The 17,883-nt window shown below is 40.1% G+C and overlaps 1 protein-coding gene across 1 annotated transcript; it reads right to left on the minus strand.

Moving 5' to 3' along the window:
* Positions 1-403: 403 nt before the first annotated feature.
* On the minus strand, positions 404-15,366 carry LOC121385752. The gene is made up of 6 exons (XM_041516519.1): positions 15,169-15,366; positions 12,064-12,198; positions 10,451-10,832; positions 8,063-8,125; positions 5,577-5,865; positions 404-3,847 (listed from the first exon to the last, which is right to left on the minus strand). The coding sequence occupies exons 2-6, from the start codon at positions 12,178-12,180 to the stop codon at positions 1,408-1,410; spliced, it is 3,291 nt and encodes a 1,096-aa protein (XP_041372453.1). The 5' UTR covers positions 12,181-12,198; positions 15,169-15,366; the 3' UTR covers positions 404-1,407.
* Positions 15,367-17,883: the final 2,517 nt, after the last annotated feature.

Here is a 17,883-nt window from a genome sequence, read left to right on the forward strand (position 1 = left end):
GGTAGTCTGTCATCCTAAGAAAAGCAATAAAGGTGTTTGGGGGGGGGCGGGGGTCTATGTGTTTGTGTGGTAGAAAGGTAGTCTGTCATCCTAAGAAAAGCAATAAAGGTGTTGGGGGGGGGGGGGGGGGGGGTCTATGTGTTTGTGTGGTAGAAAGGTAGTCTGTCATCCTAAGAAAAGCAATAAAGGTGTTGGGGGGTCTATGTGTTTGTGTGGTAGAAAGGTAGTCTGTCATCCTAAGAAAAGCCATCAATCAGTAACGAGTTAAAGTTTATCATCCATTGAAGGCTTTTGTAGGAGATATCGCTGGCACTATAATTTGCGATATCTCCTGCGAGATATCGCTTCTTTTGTTACGTCACTGTGTATGTTTCAGCGCTAAACCCATCATTAGTGACGTCACGCCACTGTCGTTCTGCTAGTTAAGGAGTCTACCGCTGCCAAATATAAAGATATTCAACTAACAAATGAAAAAAAAAAAAAAAAAAAAAAAAAAAATGGATGATAAAAAGAATACCCCTTCGTGTCTTGTGACATAATAATTTATCAACACTATAAAAGTACAGACATGTTCAAATTCACGGCAAGCCTCGGATTTCATATTTTTATCAATTCGTGCTGATAAATTATGATATCACAAGACACTCGAGGAGTATCTTCTATATATGTTTATTAGAATTAAAATATTCGTATACCTTTTAAACCAATTTCAGGACAATCGAAGGCAGTCACAGGAAGCTGTTCCTGCCAAACGAATTCCACGTCACCTCCACTCCACTTGACACCCTAAACATTCACTTTTTTCAAGTGCTCTGTCCCTATCTTTGTCTGCCTTTCATTCTCTACCCTTTCGATCTCCAGGCGTGGATGCAGGATTTCTGAAATGGAGGGGGGGGGGGGGGGGGGTCAAATGTGATGACTGATTTCTCCTTTTACACAGAACAGTTAATTTAATCACATTTCCCCTTAAAGGTTGTGGTCTGTATTTACAGGGGGGGTGTGTGTGTGTCTCTCTCTCTCTCTCTCTCTCTCTCTCTCTCTCTCTCTCTCTCTCTCTCTCTCTCTCTCTCTCTCTCTCTCTCTCTCTCTCAAAACAGGTCCCGTTTGCCGTCACCTCCACTCCACTTGACGCCCTTAACATTCACTGTTTCATATTCTCATGTGCGTCTCCCATCCTCCACCCTTTCTCTGCCTGTCTGTCTCTCTTTCACTCCGTTCCTCCCCCCCCCCCCCTCTCTCTCTCTCTCTCTCTCTCTCTCTCTCTCTCTCTCGACTACTGTCTCTCCCTGTGTCTGGACGCTAACTCATCATTAGTGTATGAATATTATACACAGATTGTAATAGAACTTAATAAATTCATCAGCAAAAGTATCGGGTATTTCTGAATGTATTTCCCGCTCCCTGATCTCACAACAAGAACAGTAAACCCGGTATTTGGCCTGAACTAACAAGCGCGCAACAGTCTCGTCCTTCACTGTGCTTCGATTCCCTGGCCTTGAAGAACGAGCAGACGAAAGGACCATGCTGCACTTTAGACCTGCCCGACAACCCACTGTATGACAGCGGCCCCTTGATGTTCACAACGAGGTTGTACTTTTTATCTCCCGCCAGCTGTATACCACGAGGAAATTGCACGTCATACGTTTTAGTCTCGGCCGATTTAGCCAGGATTGTTTTTTTTATTGCTGAGCCTTTGATTACGTCATCGGTTATTGGGTTGGTGATGAAGGCTGTGACGTCATACTGTTGGGCCGTTCCGTCATCTGCGCAGTACAACTGGAATCCTAGCAACGACGCATCTTGGTTTACAGAGAACATGATTCCGTTGTCATAGTGACCAGAGCACTGCCAACTGGAGGCTACAAAGCTCCCGAAGCGCCTTATGGTTACAAGTTCCTTGTAGGTATTCCGGGGATGAAGAAGCAAAGGCTGAATTATCGAGGATTGATCTTGCATTTGAATCTTAGGACAATCTGTGGTTGTACTTTCTTTTGGAGTCACGTCGTTAATGTCTCTGCTTGTGTCTTGTATTTCAATCAAAGAAGGAACCTCGTTGGATATGTTTTCTATCGGAATCAAAGGGGGAATGTCGTTTAATACGTTTCCCGATTCAATCGCGGGATGATTGTTTGTGTTTGTGTCTCTTATTTGAATCGCAGGATGTTTGTCTGTGTTTGTGTCTCTTATTTGAATCGCAGGATGTTTGTCTGTGCTTGTGTCTCTTATTTGAATCGCAGGATGTTTGTCTGTGCTTGTGTCTCTTATTTGAATGGCAGGAGCAAAGTCTGAGATTGTTTCAACCACGGGATGGATGTCTGTGTCTTCTATTACAATCAAGGAAGGAATGTCACTGAATATGTTTTTCGATTCAACTACACGGTGAATGTCAGTAGTTTTATCTTCTTCTATTTGAAGCACAGAATAAATGTCAGTGGCTGTGTCTTCCATTTGCAGAACACGAAGAATGTCTGCTGCTGTGTCTTCCATTTGAATCACAGGACGAATGCCTGTGGCTGTGTCTTCCATTTGATTCACAGGACGAATGCCTGTGGCTGTGTCTTCCATTTTAATAACACGATGAATGTCTGTGGCTGTGTCTTCCATTTGATTCAAAGGATGAATGCTTGTGGCTGTGTCTTCCATTTGATTCACAGGACGAATGCCTGTGGCTGTGTCTTCCATTTTAATAACACGATGAATGCCTGTGGCTGTGTCTTCTATTTGAATCATAGGACGAATGTTTGTGGTTGTGTTTTCCATTTGATTCACAGGACGAATGCCTGTGGCTGTGTCTTCCATTTTAATAACACGATGAATGCCTGTGGCTGTGTCTTCTATTTGAATCATAGGACGAATGCCTGTAGCTGTGTCTTCCATTTGACTTACACGATGAATGTCTGTGGCTGTGTCTTCCATTTTAATCACATTATGAATGCCTGTGGCTGTATCTTCCATTTGAATCAGATTATGAATGTCTGTGGCTGAGTTTTCCGTTTGAATCACAGGATGAATGCCTGTGGCTGTGTCTTCCGTTTGAAACACAGGATGAATGCCTTTGGCTGTGTCGTCCATTTGAATAAGATTATGAATGTCTGTGGCTGTGTTTTCCGTTTGAAACACAGGATGAATGCCTGTGGCTGTGTCTTCCGTTTGAATCACAGGACGAATGCTTGTGGCTGTGTCTTCCGTTTGAATCACAGGACGAATGCCTGTGGCTGTGTCTTCCGTTTGAATCACAGAACGAATGCCTGTGGCTGAGTTTTCCGTTTGAATCACAGGACGAATGCCTGTGGCTGTGTCTTCCGTTTGAATCACAGGACGAATGCCTGTGGCTGTGTCTTCCGTTTGAATCACAGGACGAATGCCTGTGGCTGTGTCTTCCGTTTGAATCACAGGACGAATGCCTGTGGCTGTGTTTTCCGTTTGAATCACAGGACGAATGCCTGTGGCTGTGTCTTCCGTTTGAATCACAGAACGAATGGCTGTGGCTGTGTCTTCCATTTGAATCACAGAACGAATGCCTGTGGCTGTGTCTTCCGTTTGAATAACAGAATGAATGTCTGTGGCTGTGTTATCGGTACGAATCAAAGGAGACGTAGTTCTGGCTTTAAACGATGAGATATAAATGTTGGTATCCTCTACTGACTTTTCCATTGTATCTCCGTTTTCCAAAATGTAATTAAGAACTTTTTTCTCGAGATCATGTTCATTGTACTGGAGGGCTTCCTCCAAAGACAAACAGGTCAGACATCGCTGTGCTAGGGTTGTGACGTCATAATCCTTTGATAGGCGCAGAAAGTCGTTGGCATTGTCTTTGCTCAGTTTTACGTCATCTGTATACAGATACCTATGCAATAATAAAAACGATGAAACTATAAACTATATTTGATACGGTCGTATGACCACAGACCCCAATTAATTACACTATATGGTTCTAAATAGCGTTAGTGGCTATAACATTTTTATTACTATCAGCAGGCCCATGGATTTGTGTATGTACCTTTGCCGGCCTTGGGGAAACATACCCTGAAAAGGACAACCCCTGTTGTTCAGTTCTTTCTCCAAGGATACTGGTTTAAAAAAACACACTCACTAAACCTGGCCGGAGTACTCCCATTTTACACAAAAAGCACTACTTGTACGTGGGACGGAATTACCACAAACAAGTCTTCAATGTCAACAAGTTACACATGTTTACAAACTACATGCGCTCACTTCAGTCAAATAGTTTCCACTTTAAAGCTGTCTGCCATAAAATAATGACAGTCAAACGGCAGACTACATTTCCGGATTTCCGGACAACCAAATGGGAAGATAACTGTGATCTGTGGCTGTATGGCCTAGACTGTTTTTCATCGAACGCCGAGTTTCATAAAAGGTATTTAGTATATATTAGATCCATTTTTACACAAAAAGTGTGTATCCTTAGAAAATTAGCAAATCATCATTTAGCTGCCATTTGACAACTACATTAGTGGCTTACAAGTTCTCGTACCTATTAATTTCCACAGTACTTTTTGACGATAGTGAGCTACACCGCGTCGTGGAACGGGCTGGCGATCGTCGAAAAAAATAAGGAGGCGATTGCAGATATTTAACGCGATAATATTGCTAAGATCGCCTCGTGGAACGGGGTCCAGGCAGAAGAGATTTACAAACCATAGCTGTATGAAAGTATTTTTGATTAATAACGGTGTGAATAATTGAATGACCAAATAATGAACCCTACGAGGGTAACCGTCCCCTTGTGCGCGGTAATGATACTGAAACAGAGAGAGTCACAGAAGGAATTTAATTTTAAAACTAAATCAAAATCAATAACAAAAGAAAAGGTATTCTGGAGAGAAACTGAGAGAGTCGAAAGAGAGGAGAGACAGTTAAAAGTTTGCTTTGTTTAACGACATCACCAGAGCACAATGATTTATTAATCATCGGCTACTGGATGTCAAATATATAGTAATTTTGGTAGTCTTAGAGAGAAAACCCGATACATTTTTCCATTAGTAGCAAGGGCTCTTTTATATACACCAGTCGTGGTGCACTGGCTGGAGCGGGAAATAACCCAATGGAACCACCGACAGGGATCGATCCTAGAACAACCGGGCATCAAGCGAGCTCTTTGCCAATGGGCTACGTCTCGACCACCGGAGAGACAGAGAGAAACAAAGACAGAGAGAGAGAGAGACAGACAGAGAGATAGAGAGAGAGAGAGAGAGAGAGAGAGAGAGAGAGAGAGAGAGAGAGAGAGAGAGAGAGAGAGAGAGAGACAGAGAGAGAGAGACAGAGAGAGAGAGAGAGAGAGAGAGAGAGACAGAGAGAGAGAGAGACAGAGAGAGAGTGAGAGAGAGAGAGAGAGAGACAACTTTCTGTACCAGCAACATTTAAAGTGTTTTATCAACAAATCCAATTTGAGTTAAACAAAAAGAAACTATCTTTGGAAATAACGGTAATGTTCTATGTTGCATCAAATTAATAGTACCGCCATCCATAGTGAACACTGTCGTCTGGTCCTTGAGTTTTTGATATTATATTTTCTTAATTAGTTTATGCTAGAAAACAAATACTATTATACTGACTTAAGAAATTCTTCAAAGAGGTCAGGTTCCACGTCCGGAATGACGATCTCATCCTGCTCTGCCAATGGTCCGTAGAACATGGCCTCGAACACGCCGCTGCGGATACTGACAATCTGTCTGTGAGCCTGGACGTTCTTCTGTTCTCTTCCCACCTTGAATGTCACGTCAGTAAGAACTTTATTTTCAAGACAATACTCGAGACATTCAATGAGAGATTTTTCTTTCCGCCAACTGTCCACAAAACCTGGCAGTGTTAAGCGAGGCTTTTTCCGAAATGTCATCCTGTCAACTGAAAAACAAACCCACCAATTACTGTGTATAGTCTGTCTGTCTGTCTGTCTCTCTGTCTGGCTGGCTCTCTCTCTCTCTCTCTCTCTCTCTCTCTCTCTCTCTCTCTCTCTCTCTCTCTCTCTCTCTCTCTCTCTCTCTCTCTCTCTCTCTCTCTCTCTCTCTCTCTCTCTCTCTCTCTCTCTCTCTCTCTCTCTCTCTCTCTCTCTCTCTCTCTCTCTCTCTCTCTCTGTTTTGATGTTTTTAATTTGTTTGGCTAGTAATGTGTTGTGTTTATTAGCCGAATCACATGTATTTGTTTTTAGAAGATTCTTAGAGAAAGGAAACAAGGAAATATTTTATTTCACGACGCATTCAGCACATTTTATTTACAGTTATATGGCGTCAGACATATTGCTAAGGACCACACAGGTATTGAGAGAGGAAACCCGCTGTCGCCACTTCATGGGCTACTCTTTTCCGATTAGCAGTAAGGGATCTTTTATACCACGGCCTTTGTGACACTAGTTGTGGAGCACTGGCTGGATTCAGAAATAGTCCAAATGGGTCCACCGACGGGGATCAATTCTAGACCGACCGCGCATCAAGCGAACGCTATACCACTGGTCTACGTCCACCCCCCCCCCCCCCGAAAAGGAATAATAAAGGTAACGTTCGTTACAATTGAACATTATGTCACTCAGTGGGCCAATTGGGCTATTTCTCGTTTCAGTCAGTGCACCACGACTGGTATATGAAAGGCCGTGGTATGTGCTACCCTCTCTGTGGGATGGTGCATATAAAATATCCCTTGCTACTAATGGAAAAATGTAGCGGGTTTTCTTCACTAAGACTATATATACATGTAGCAATTACCAAACGTTTGACATCCAATAACCGATGATTTGTAAATCATTGTACTCTAGTGGTGTTATTAAACAAAACAAACTTGTAAGCACGAAGCTGTTAAGACTAGTACTATTTTATCATGACATGTCCATGTAAAAGTTAGTTTTGTTTAAGGACACCACCAGAGCACATTGATTTATTAATCATCCACTATTGGATGTCAAATATTTATTTGGTGATTTTTACAAATAGTCTTAGAGAGGAAACCCGCTGCAGTTTTTCATTAGTAGCAAGAGATCTTTTTATATGCACCATCCCAGAAACATAGCGCATACCACGGCCTTTGATATACCAGTCGTGGTGCATTGGCTGGAACGAGAAATAGCCCAATGGGCCCACGGACGGGGATCGATCCCAGACCGACCGCGTATCGAGCGAGTGATTTACCACTGAGTTACGCCCCGCCCCCTGTCCAAGTAAGTTAATAACGTAATATATTGATCTACTGTTGTCATCCACCTTCAATTCAATCGCTTTGTCAATCACCTCCTTACCTTGTAGGTTATTACGAATTAATTTATTTTAATGTACAGTGAAATACTCTTATAACGAACCGGAAGGGACCATGATAGTTAGTTCGTTATAGCAGTAGTTAGTTGTACACATTTGCATAATTGTGTTATTAATGTATAGGGAGATAAAACGGGACTTTACGACCAGTTCCTTATATGCAGTAGTTCGTTCTAAGCATGTTCGTTGTAAGTGCGGATCCAGAAAATATGTTTACGGGGGACCCCAATGACATGAGGCGGAACGCCGAGGGAACTTTGGGGGAGGTTTGTGGGGAGACATACAAACAAACAAATATACACACACAGAGACGATATGGCTATTTGCCATCCTGAACTGCAGAAAATTCCCTCCGACCTTCGCGTTATTGTATGTAAATTTGAAAAGTAAGATAAATAAAGTATGCGTATTGGCCGGTCACATGTACGGAAATTATCTGGTAGTAGCAATCACCAGTGATTTGTCTAACAACTGTGCATGTTTTTAGCACCTTGAAATTAAGCTGATGCCCTTTCAATTGTCATTTCCTGTCATTTTGATTTTGTGCATACATACACACATGGCGATCAAATGTCGGTACAATATGGCGTCAAAATTATCTTCTTTTCTAAGAGGGAATACGATTAAGAGTTCTCCCACAAAGAGATGCGACTTCTTTCATGACTTTTTCCAATGAGGGATAAATATTTCTTTTCTTTGTAACTTTGGTCTTATAGAAAATATAGACATAATGTTTTGCACTGGATTGTACCTTAGGCTTTCCTCTACAGATCTACATGGAATTCGACGGCAATACTTACAATGTGAATGGACAGCTGTGGCTGAAATAGGGGTACCCCCTTCCTGAATCCTGCAAAAAGAACCTGAAAAAGTAGAAAAACATCACTGGTATAAGAAATAATAAAAGTAGTGCAATACAATGCATAAAAATGGTCATTGCATCACAGTATAGGTTTATTTCACTATATATTACTGGGGCGGAGTTTAGCGCAGTCGGTTGAGTGCTCGCTTGAGGTGCTTGCGTCGCAGGATCGAACCACCTCTGTGGATCCATTCAGCTGATTGGGGTTTTTTCTCGTTCCAACCAGTGCACTACAACTGGACAAAGGCTGTGGTATGTGTTTTCCTGTCTGTGGGAAATTGCATTAAAAAAAAGATCCCTTGCTGCATTAGAAAAAATGTAACTGGTTTCCTCCGATGATTACGAGTAAGAATGACCAAATGTTTGACATCCAATAGCCGATGATCAATTAATTGATTAACTCCAGTGGTGTCGTTAAACAAAACAAACAGACTTTATATTGTTACTATACATGTCATTAATGCAGACATAAATTATGTGCTAAACGTACATGTATGTCAGTTTCTATCAGGGGGCGGGACGTATCCCAGTGGTAAAGCGCTCGCTTGATGCGCGGTCGGTTTGGGATCGATCCCCGTCGGTGGGCCCATTGGGCCATTTCTTGTTCCAGCCAGTGCACCACGGCAGGTATATCAAAGGCCGTGGAATGTGCTATCCTGTCTGTGGGATGGTGCACATTAAAGATTCCTTGTCACTAAGACTAATATGTCAAAATCGCCAAATGTTTGACATCCAACAGCCGAATAAATCAATGTGCTCTCACTGAGGGAATACGCTTAACAATTCTCCCACAAAGAGATGCGACTTCTTTAATGATTTTTCCCACTGAGGGAATACAATTAAGCGTTCTCCCACAAAGAGAAAGAAAGGAAAAAGAAAAAAAAGAAAGAAATGTTTTATTTAACGACGCACTCAACACATTTTATTTACGGTTATATGGCGTCAGACATATGGTTAAGGACAACACAGATTTTGAGAGGAAACCCGCTGTTCCCACTACATGGGCTACGCTTCCGATTAGCAGCAAGGGATCTTTTATTTGCGCTTCCCACAGACAGGATAGCACAAACCATGGCCTTTGTTGAACCAGTTATGGATCACTGGTCGGTGCAAGTGGTTTACACCTACCCATTGAACCTTGCGGACCACTCACTCAGGGTTTGGAGTCGGTATCTGGATTAAAAATCCCATGCCTCGACTGGGATCCGAACCCAGTACCTACCAGCCTGTAGACCGATGGCCTACCACGACACCGGTAAAAAGAAAGGAAAGAAATGTTTTATTTAACGACGCACTCAACACATTGTATTTACGGTTATATGGCGTCAAACATATGGTTATGGTCCACACAGATATTGAGAGAGGAAACCCGCTGTCGCCACTAGTTGGGCTACTCTTTTCGCTTAGCAGCAAGGGATCTTTTATATGCACCATCCCACAGACAAGATAGTACATACCACGGCCTTTGATATACCAGTCGCGATGCACTGGCTGAAACGAGAAATAGCCCAATGGGCCCACCGACGGTGTTTGATCCGAGACCGACCACGCACCGATCGAGCGCTTTACCACTGGGCTACATCCCCCCACCCCCACCCACCCCCCACAAAGAAATGCGACTTCTTTCATGACTTTTCCCACTGAGGGAATACAATTAGAGTTCTTCTACAAAGAGATGCGACTTCTTTCATGACTTTTTCCACTGAGGGATAAATATTTAAAATTGTGTTGAAATTTGAAGATGTGCACTTGCAAAAGCAGGCAATTCAGCCAATCAGAAGTAGCCACATCATTCCACATCACGTTACTAATTTGGAGTTTTACTCATTTACTCGGTTTACTCATTCTCTGATTGGGTTTTTCCCCGTCCCAACTTTGCTCCACAACTGGACAAAGGCCGTGGTATGTTTTATTCTCTCTATGGGATGATGTATATAAAATATCCCTTGCTACTAATGGAAAAATGTAGCGGGTTTCCCCTGAAACTGTCAGAATGGCCATTATGTTTGACGTCCAATAGCCGATTATTAAACAGTCAATGCGCTATAGTGGCGTCGTTAAATAAAAAAAAAATTTACTTTCAATTATAACTGTTACATTAGCATTTATGTCAGCCATTTTAACATCTGGCAAAATTAAAATATCTACGTGGAGCCTTGAAAATAGGTCGGCGCCTGCGAGCGTTGATTTACGCTTGGGACAATGACGCTAAAGGCGTGGTCATGTCTTCCGGCAGTCGCCAGCAGACGCCGCCAATCGGCGTAGCGTATGCTATCGTATTCTCCCAGATCACACATCATCTGTTTTACGTCCAGATGAAACTTACGTTTTCTTGATTTCTTTGATATGAGAGATTCAGAATTGTCTTCATAACTGGACTCAGTATCACTGACATCAACTAGTTGACCGGTGTTGACGCTAACAGGAGTTTCGATGTGTCTCGGTGTTGATGTCCCTTGTCTCGATGTTGATGTCTCTTTTCTCGATGTTGATGTCCCGTGTCTCGATGTTGATGCCCCTTGTCTCGATGTTGATGTCTCTGGTCTCGATGTTGATGTCCCGTGTCTCGATGTCGATGTCTCTTGTCTCGGTGTTGATGTCCTTTGTCGCGGTGTTGATATCCCTTGTCTCGACGTTGATGTCCATGCTACAGGAGGAGAGAGAACAGTAGACCCTGTTGGTGCCTGGGTTGCATCGGGATCTTCAGCCTGTTCAAAGAGTAATACAAAGAAACGCAATATTTGTTTAGTGACATGTAACCAGCCTCGGTGGTGTCGTGGTTAAACCATCGGACACAAGGCTGATAGGTACTGGGTTCGCAGCCCGGCACCGGCTCCGAACCCAGAGCGAGTTTTAACGACTGCACTACACCCTCTTTTTTCCTCACTAACCACTCAACTAACAACTAACCCACTGTCCTGGACAGATAGCCCAGGTAGCTAACATGTGTGCCCGGGACAGCGTGCCTGAACCTTAATTGTATATAAGCACGAAAATAAGTTAAAATGAAGAAGGTGTAGTGTAGTGGTCTTACAGCTATCCATTGAGTCGTTACAACTCGCTCTGGTTGCGAGCCGGTACCGGGCTGCGAGCCCTGTACCTACCAGCTTGTCCGATGGCTTAACCACGACACCACCGATACCGGTTTTTTGTAATAATGTTCTATTACTGTAATCCTCAAAACGTGTCCCATGTTTACTGTTACATATATTGTATATTTACTAGAATTCATATATAGTTACTACCCCCAAGGTGCCATTTCACAGAACACCACAGGCCGTGGTATGTGTTATCCTGTCTGGATGGTGCATATAAAAGATCCCTTATTATTAATAGAAAATGTAGATACTATATGTCAAAATTACCAAATGTTTGACCTTCAATAGCCGATGATTAATAATCAATGTGCTCTAGTGGTGTTGTTAAACAAAAACAAACGTAATGCTAAGACATTCAATGAAGCAATTATACTACGGAAATGGTGTTTATAACAAATAGGAGATCACAATAGTGTGTGCTTATTAGTGGCGTAGGAAGGTGCCCAAAAGTGTGTGTGTGTGTGTGTGTGTGTATGTTTGTGTTTGTATGTGTGTGTGTGTGTATGTGTGTGTTTGTGTGTTGTGTGTTTGTGTGTGTGTTTGTGTGTGCGTGTATGTGTGTGCGTGTCTGTGTGTGCGTGTCTGTGTGTGTGTGTGTGTGTTTGTGTGTGTGTGTGTGTGTGTGTTTGTGTGTGTGTGTGTGTGTGTGTGTGTGTGTGTGTGTGTGTGTGTGTTTGTGTGTGTGTGTGTGTGTGTGTGTGTTGTGTGTGTGTGTTTTTGTGTGTGTGTGTATAGATATACATATACATATACATATATATACACACATATATATATAAACCATCGCTGCTGCTACTGGATCAAGAAAAGTGGGGGAAAATAACTATTGTTGTATGGTCACCTGAGTTTCAGTAAAGGAGGGAGTGGTGTCTAAATACCGGAAGTCAGTTTTGGTGTCGTCATGCGAATGGAACGGAGAACTGTCAAAGAAGAAGCTTTTGTGTTCGCTGTCGTCCATTAGTACATCCTATTACACCTGTACAACAAAATGAGACACATGTTGATTAGATTCACAAACTCAATATTCTGTCTGTTCAGAGCATGATTCAGCTAACCATCATTTTGTGGAGTATTTCCAATATTGCTATTAAGGGACATTCCTGAGTTTGCTGCAATTTTCAATATGTTATCGACTAACAGAGCCTTTTTAACGACTGTAATTACGTATCAAATATATGTTTCTGCATAAAATATTAGTAGCTATATATTAAACGTGTTCTGATCGTTCTAATATTTTTACTAGGTTAAATTTCATTTTATTTCCTAAAATATAATGTTTTCGTACGTACGGAATTATTTGAAGACAGAGTCCAGTTTGGGCTTCTTACAAATATTATTAAGACGACCAGAAACACATCGAATATACAGACACTGATATTCTAAACAAGAAAATATATTTAATATGGAAGTTTAATCGTAGAAATATTTTATTAGTCGGAAACATTTTACAATGCAACAAACTCAGGAATGTCCCTTTAATTTAAATAAACTTTAAAAAATATAGGTCCGAACTCAAACTCAAGGATTTTCCAGGCTTAATTATTTTAATAACATAGGGGGATGGATGGATGGATGCATGAAAACAAACCCCACACTTCAGATGTGTTCATCTGTATGGCTGGGAAATAATTATAAAACATTTCATGTTAAGGCCTAAAAAACAAACATTCCCGTCTCTGGTCAGCGCGCGCGTTCATTTTGATCCTGTCGCGCGTCAATTTTTTTGCTTTCTGTTTTTTAATTTGGATATTTTTCCGGAAATTAAAGACAACTAATGGTCCAAGCCAGTATATAGACCTCCCTTTAATCAAGGTCTAACACTATTTCTATGCAATTAATAACATACAACATGTAACTGTATTGTTAATATTACAAAGAAGTAACATTATAAGTCACAATTTTAACGGTGGAGTGGTACCAAAAGTTAGTATGATTTTATTTTACAGTTACCTCCCTTGAAATTAAAATATCTCTTTTGTCGTACATTTGTGCGTGCGTAACTATAATCGTACGAGCCAGGTGGGTATGGGGGAGGTGGGGGGGGGGCAAATTGTTCTAATCTAAGACCTTTTCACCATGTATTTTCATTAATTTACCCTCAAAATTAGTTGTAATCCATGTAAAAATGCGTAGTGATTCGTTTTCAACCCCATATAGCTGTTTGACAGTAATGCTAATACGGGGGCGGGACGTACCCCAGTGGTAAAGCATTCGCTTAATGCACGGTCAGTCTAGGATCGATCCCCGTCAGTGGATCCATTGAGCTATTTCTCGTTCCGGCCAGTGCTCCACAACGGGCGTAACAAAGGCCGTGGTATGTACTATCCTATCTGTGGAATGGTGCATACTAAAGATTCCTTGCTGCTAATCGAAAAGAGTAGCCCATGAAGTGGAGACAGCGGGTTTCCCCTCTCAATATGTGTGGTCCTTAACCATATGTCTGACGCTATATAACCGTAAATAAAATGTGTTGAGTTCGCCGTTAAAAATAAAACATTTCTTTTTTTCTTTCTTTTTCAATGCTAATATGAATAAATGTTGTTTTCGTTTAATTCGGGTAAAAGCCAGCCTACCTCCCCCCCCCCACCCCCACCCCCGCCATACACACACACACAAATAAATGGGAGCCCGTACGCTTGTATACGTAACCATGTATCGTTTATCTACCACCTGTTTTTCACTACACTGTTTACGTTTTGTTATTATTTGTTGCCAGAAAAAAAACATTTTTCACAATAATACTTATAGCGGATTCGCTTTCCTAAATTTATTTTTCTGTTACTTTCAGCGTCAAGTGGGAAATAAAGATCCTACCAATTTACATAACTAACAGTTTACGCTCTCTGCAGCTCATTTCACGGGCTGGGTCAAATAAATGTTATTGATGAAACCAAAAATTGTTATTTAAAACATTCTTCAAATGCAGCACAAATAAACAAATGAATAAACAAATAAATAAATACACGGCACAATGACGCTAAAGCACTGGCGTATATTTTTATACTGGGAGGGGAGGGGGGAACTATATGGGGTGGGGGGGTGGGGACCACACTGTGTACATGTATGTAGACTATGATTTATAAACTTTAATACATTAATAACAAAGTTTGATTGGGCCCCTGTATCCCCTCCCCCTACGCCATTGTGCTAAAGATGAGTCAATATTCAAAATTATTCTCGAGGACACCCCCCCCCCCCCCATCCCCAGTCACGGACTTTTAAATTTATATATTATTGAGATATCGAATAATAACAACCGAGAGTTTATGATGTTACGCTACAATCTGAATGTGACAAGGTACAGACATATTTTAATGCATACATCTTAATGCAAGATCCAGCCAGTGCAGCACGACTGGTATAACAAAGGCCGTGGTATGTGTTATCCTGTCTGTGGGATGGTACATATTGTCATGGCTGTCCCAACAATTTTCGTAACTGCTGTGACGTGGACCTTTCTCAAGTAATTTTAATATTGGACAAAACACAATATTTATTTTTACATTTAGTAGTAATTATTTGCATATTTGCTTGTATTCTGTAATGTCTGGAACTATGCCATTTATTATAGTTATTGTTTAATGAAATTCTTAGTAGTGCCGTTTGTCGTGTCGCGCACTATAGGCAAAAACGAAATTGCGTAACTATTGTTATTAGTGATCGTTTTGGATGCACAACGCGAGCTACATTTAGTTGTATTTCATAATAATTTGTTTATAGTGTAAGAAATTATGTTTGTAAATAGTTGCCGTAATTTATTTATGGGATATTAGTATATTACGATCGCTAAATGTGTTAATTTAATGTTTGACGTCCGTGTTTTGGTCTTGCGGTCTTCGACTTCATTTAATTCCCAAATTCCTGTGCATATAAAAACTATGACACAACGTTGACATTAATATTATTGATGTAAATATTTCCATAACTGCAAAGTGTGTGTACTTACACACTGAAAACATTCCATGGGCTCATAAATAAGCCTGGGATACATTTCCGTTTGATCGACTGTTTTGACATGGCTGCCGGGATTGACCTTGCCCTTCAGTAAAGTTTATTTTCCTCCAAAACTTGTACGATCGATTAGCTATTTTCTTAGTTAAACGTATCCTAATATTGTTTGTACATTATGGCAAATCATTTTATTAATTAAATGAGGTAATAACTGTAAAACTGATTACTGTAATATTAGTGCTTTTAGGAACTATATCCTTGTACGCTGAGAACCTGTTTACACATACTGGTTGCTAAGGTCTGATATATCGGTACACAATGTTTGTAAACAACAGTATAAACATGCTGTTTTTATAATATTCCCAAAGGCTTTTTCATTAAAACTATTTTATATTGAAATTAGACCAAAAAAGCATTTGTGTAGTGATAGTCTCGTTTTTATGCACATTAGAATTTGTTTGTATTATTAACCCGAATTCCCAATGTATTTGCAATGCACTTTAGCGTGTCTTTGTGCCTAGTGAATAATGTCGTTTTCACAATAATCCCAAAGGCTTTTTCATTAAAACTATTTTATATTGAAATTAGACCAAAAAAGCAATTGTGTAATAATAGTCTCATATTTATGCACATTAGAATTTGTTTGTATTATTAGCTTGAATTCCCAATGTATTTGCTATGCAAAATGAGCGTGTTTTGTGCCTGGTTAATAATGTCGTTTTTATAAATATTCTAAAGACTTTTTCTGTAAAATTGTTTTAGGCAAATTTTAGACTAAAAAAGCAATTAAGAAATGTTAGTTTTATCTTTATGCACTTTAGAAATTCGCAGAATTAATTATTTCAAGTTGGTAATGCTTTTGCTATGGGCTAAACTGACGTATTTACAAAAGTTGAAGTTTCTTAGGATTTAGAGTGTGCATTTACAAATTGTAAACTGCAAATGGAAGCAGGACCAAAAAGCAATTACTTTATTTATTGAGCAATTGTGTGCATAACGTAATTATTAAATGAAATGATATTTATTTTGTAAAGGTAGATCTCTTCCTAGCGTGACGTAATTTCTGATTGGCTGTTATGACGTCACGTGGTACTTAAGAAAAAGTATAAAAGGTTGACGTCAATGGACGTCAATGGTTGTTCTCTCACTTGTTCGCGGTCTGACAAACAAACATTAAAGACATGTCCCCTTGTCCAACTTTTCAACTTTATTACATTGCATACATTTAAATTGACACTGGAATAACTTTTACTTATATTTTTAAAGTCAAATTTTATTAACTTTACCATCTTTATTTAATTAACTTGTTTTATGGAAGCAATATTTATAAGCAACTGCAAGCTGTTTACATTTATTGGAGATGCAATCTCACTGGTTTGATATAACTAGAGCTGAAAGGAAGAGATCTATCTATATGTTGGAAACTTACCTGTGAACATTAACTTTATTTCTATTTACTCATCACCTTTAAATAAATTTATAATTCTGAAAACTGGAACACTTCGTCTTTGTCATCTGTGGATGTTATTTGTATTCTCTGGACTTTGTTAATATCCTTGGGACGCGGCCACAACAATATAAAAGATCCCTTGCTACTAATGGAAAAATGCAGCGAGTTTCGTCTCTATGACTCAAAATTACTATACGTTTGATAATCCAGTAGCCGATGATTAATAAATCAACGTGCGCTAATGGTGTCGTTAAACAAAACACACTTAATTCATGAATCAATGTAGTCCTGCGCTACTTTTATTCCCTGTCAGGCTCGGATCCAGGGGAAGTGTGCTGGGGAGGGGGGGGGGGGGGGGGGGGGGAGTGGCGAATTTCAGTGGTATTTCGACATTTTCCGTTCAGTTACGAAAACTGCCGAAAATGTTACCATAAAAACGCCAACAATCGTTCGACGTGACGTCAACAATGCTTTGACGGTTCAATACGATTATTGACGTCAAAGCGATACTACCGTACATTCTTCGCAAAGTACGAACAGAATCGCTGTTTGACATTTATTATCATATTTAGTTTAAATGTGTATAAATGTAAACTATATGTGCATCTGATACTAGCTAATGACGAGAGGTAACTATTGTGCTGTTTTGTGGTGATGTTTTCTATGAGAGTTGGTGTGGATGTAAACACAGGTAAGTAACTAATTGTTTGTTTGATTGTTTGACTGTTTATCAGGGCCGTTAAAAAACGAAGGAAATGTTTTTATTTAAAGGGACATTCCAGAGTTTGCTGCATTGTAAGATGTTTCTGACTAATAAAATATTTCTACGATTAAACTTACAAATTAAACATATTTTCTTGTTTAGAATATCAGTATCTGTATATTCAATGTGTTTCCGGTCGTCTTAATTTTTGTAAGAAGCCTTAACTGAATTTTGTCTTCAAATAATTTCATACGTACGAAAAAGTATTTTTTAGGAAATAAAATGAAATTTAACCTAGTACAAATATTAGAAAGATCAGAAACACGTGTAATATATAGCCACTAATATTTTATGTAATTACAATCGTTAAAAAGTCTCTGTTAGTCGATAACATCTTAAAGTTGCAGCAAACTCAGGAATGTCCCTTTAACGACACACTCAACACATTTTATTTACGGTTATATTGCGTCGGACATATGGTTAAGGACCACACAGATATTGAGAGAGAAAACCCGCTGTCGCCACTTCATGGGCTACTTTTTTTTTTCGATTAGCAG

The sequence above is a fragment of the Gigantopelta aegis genome, chromosome 12 (genome assembly GCF_016097555.1).
Source record: "Gigantopelta aegis isolate Gae_Host chromosome 12, Gae_host_genome, whole genome shotgun sequence".
Taxonomy (NCBI): Eukaryota; Metazoa; Mollusca; class Gastropoda; order Neomphalida; family Peltospiridae; genus Gigantopelta; species Gigantopelta aegis.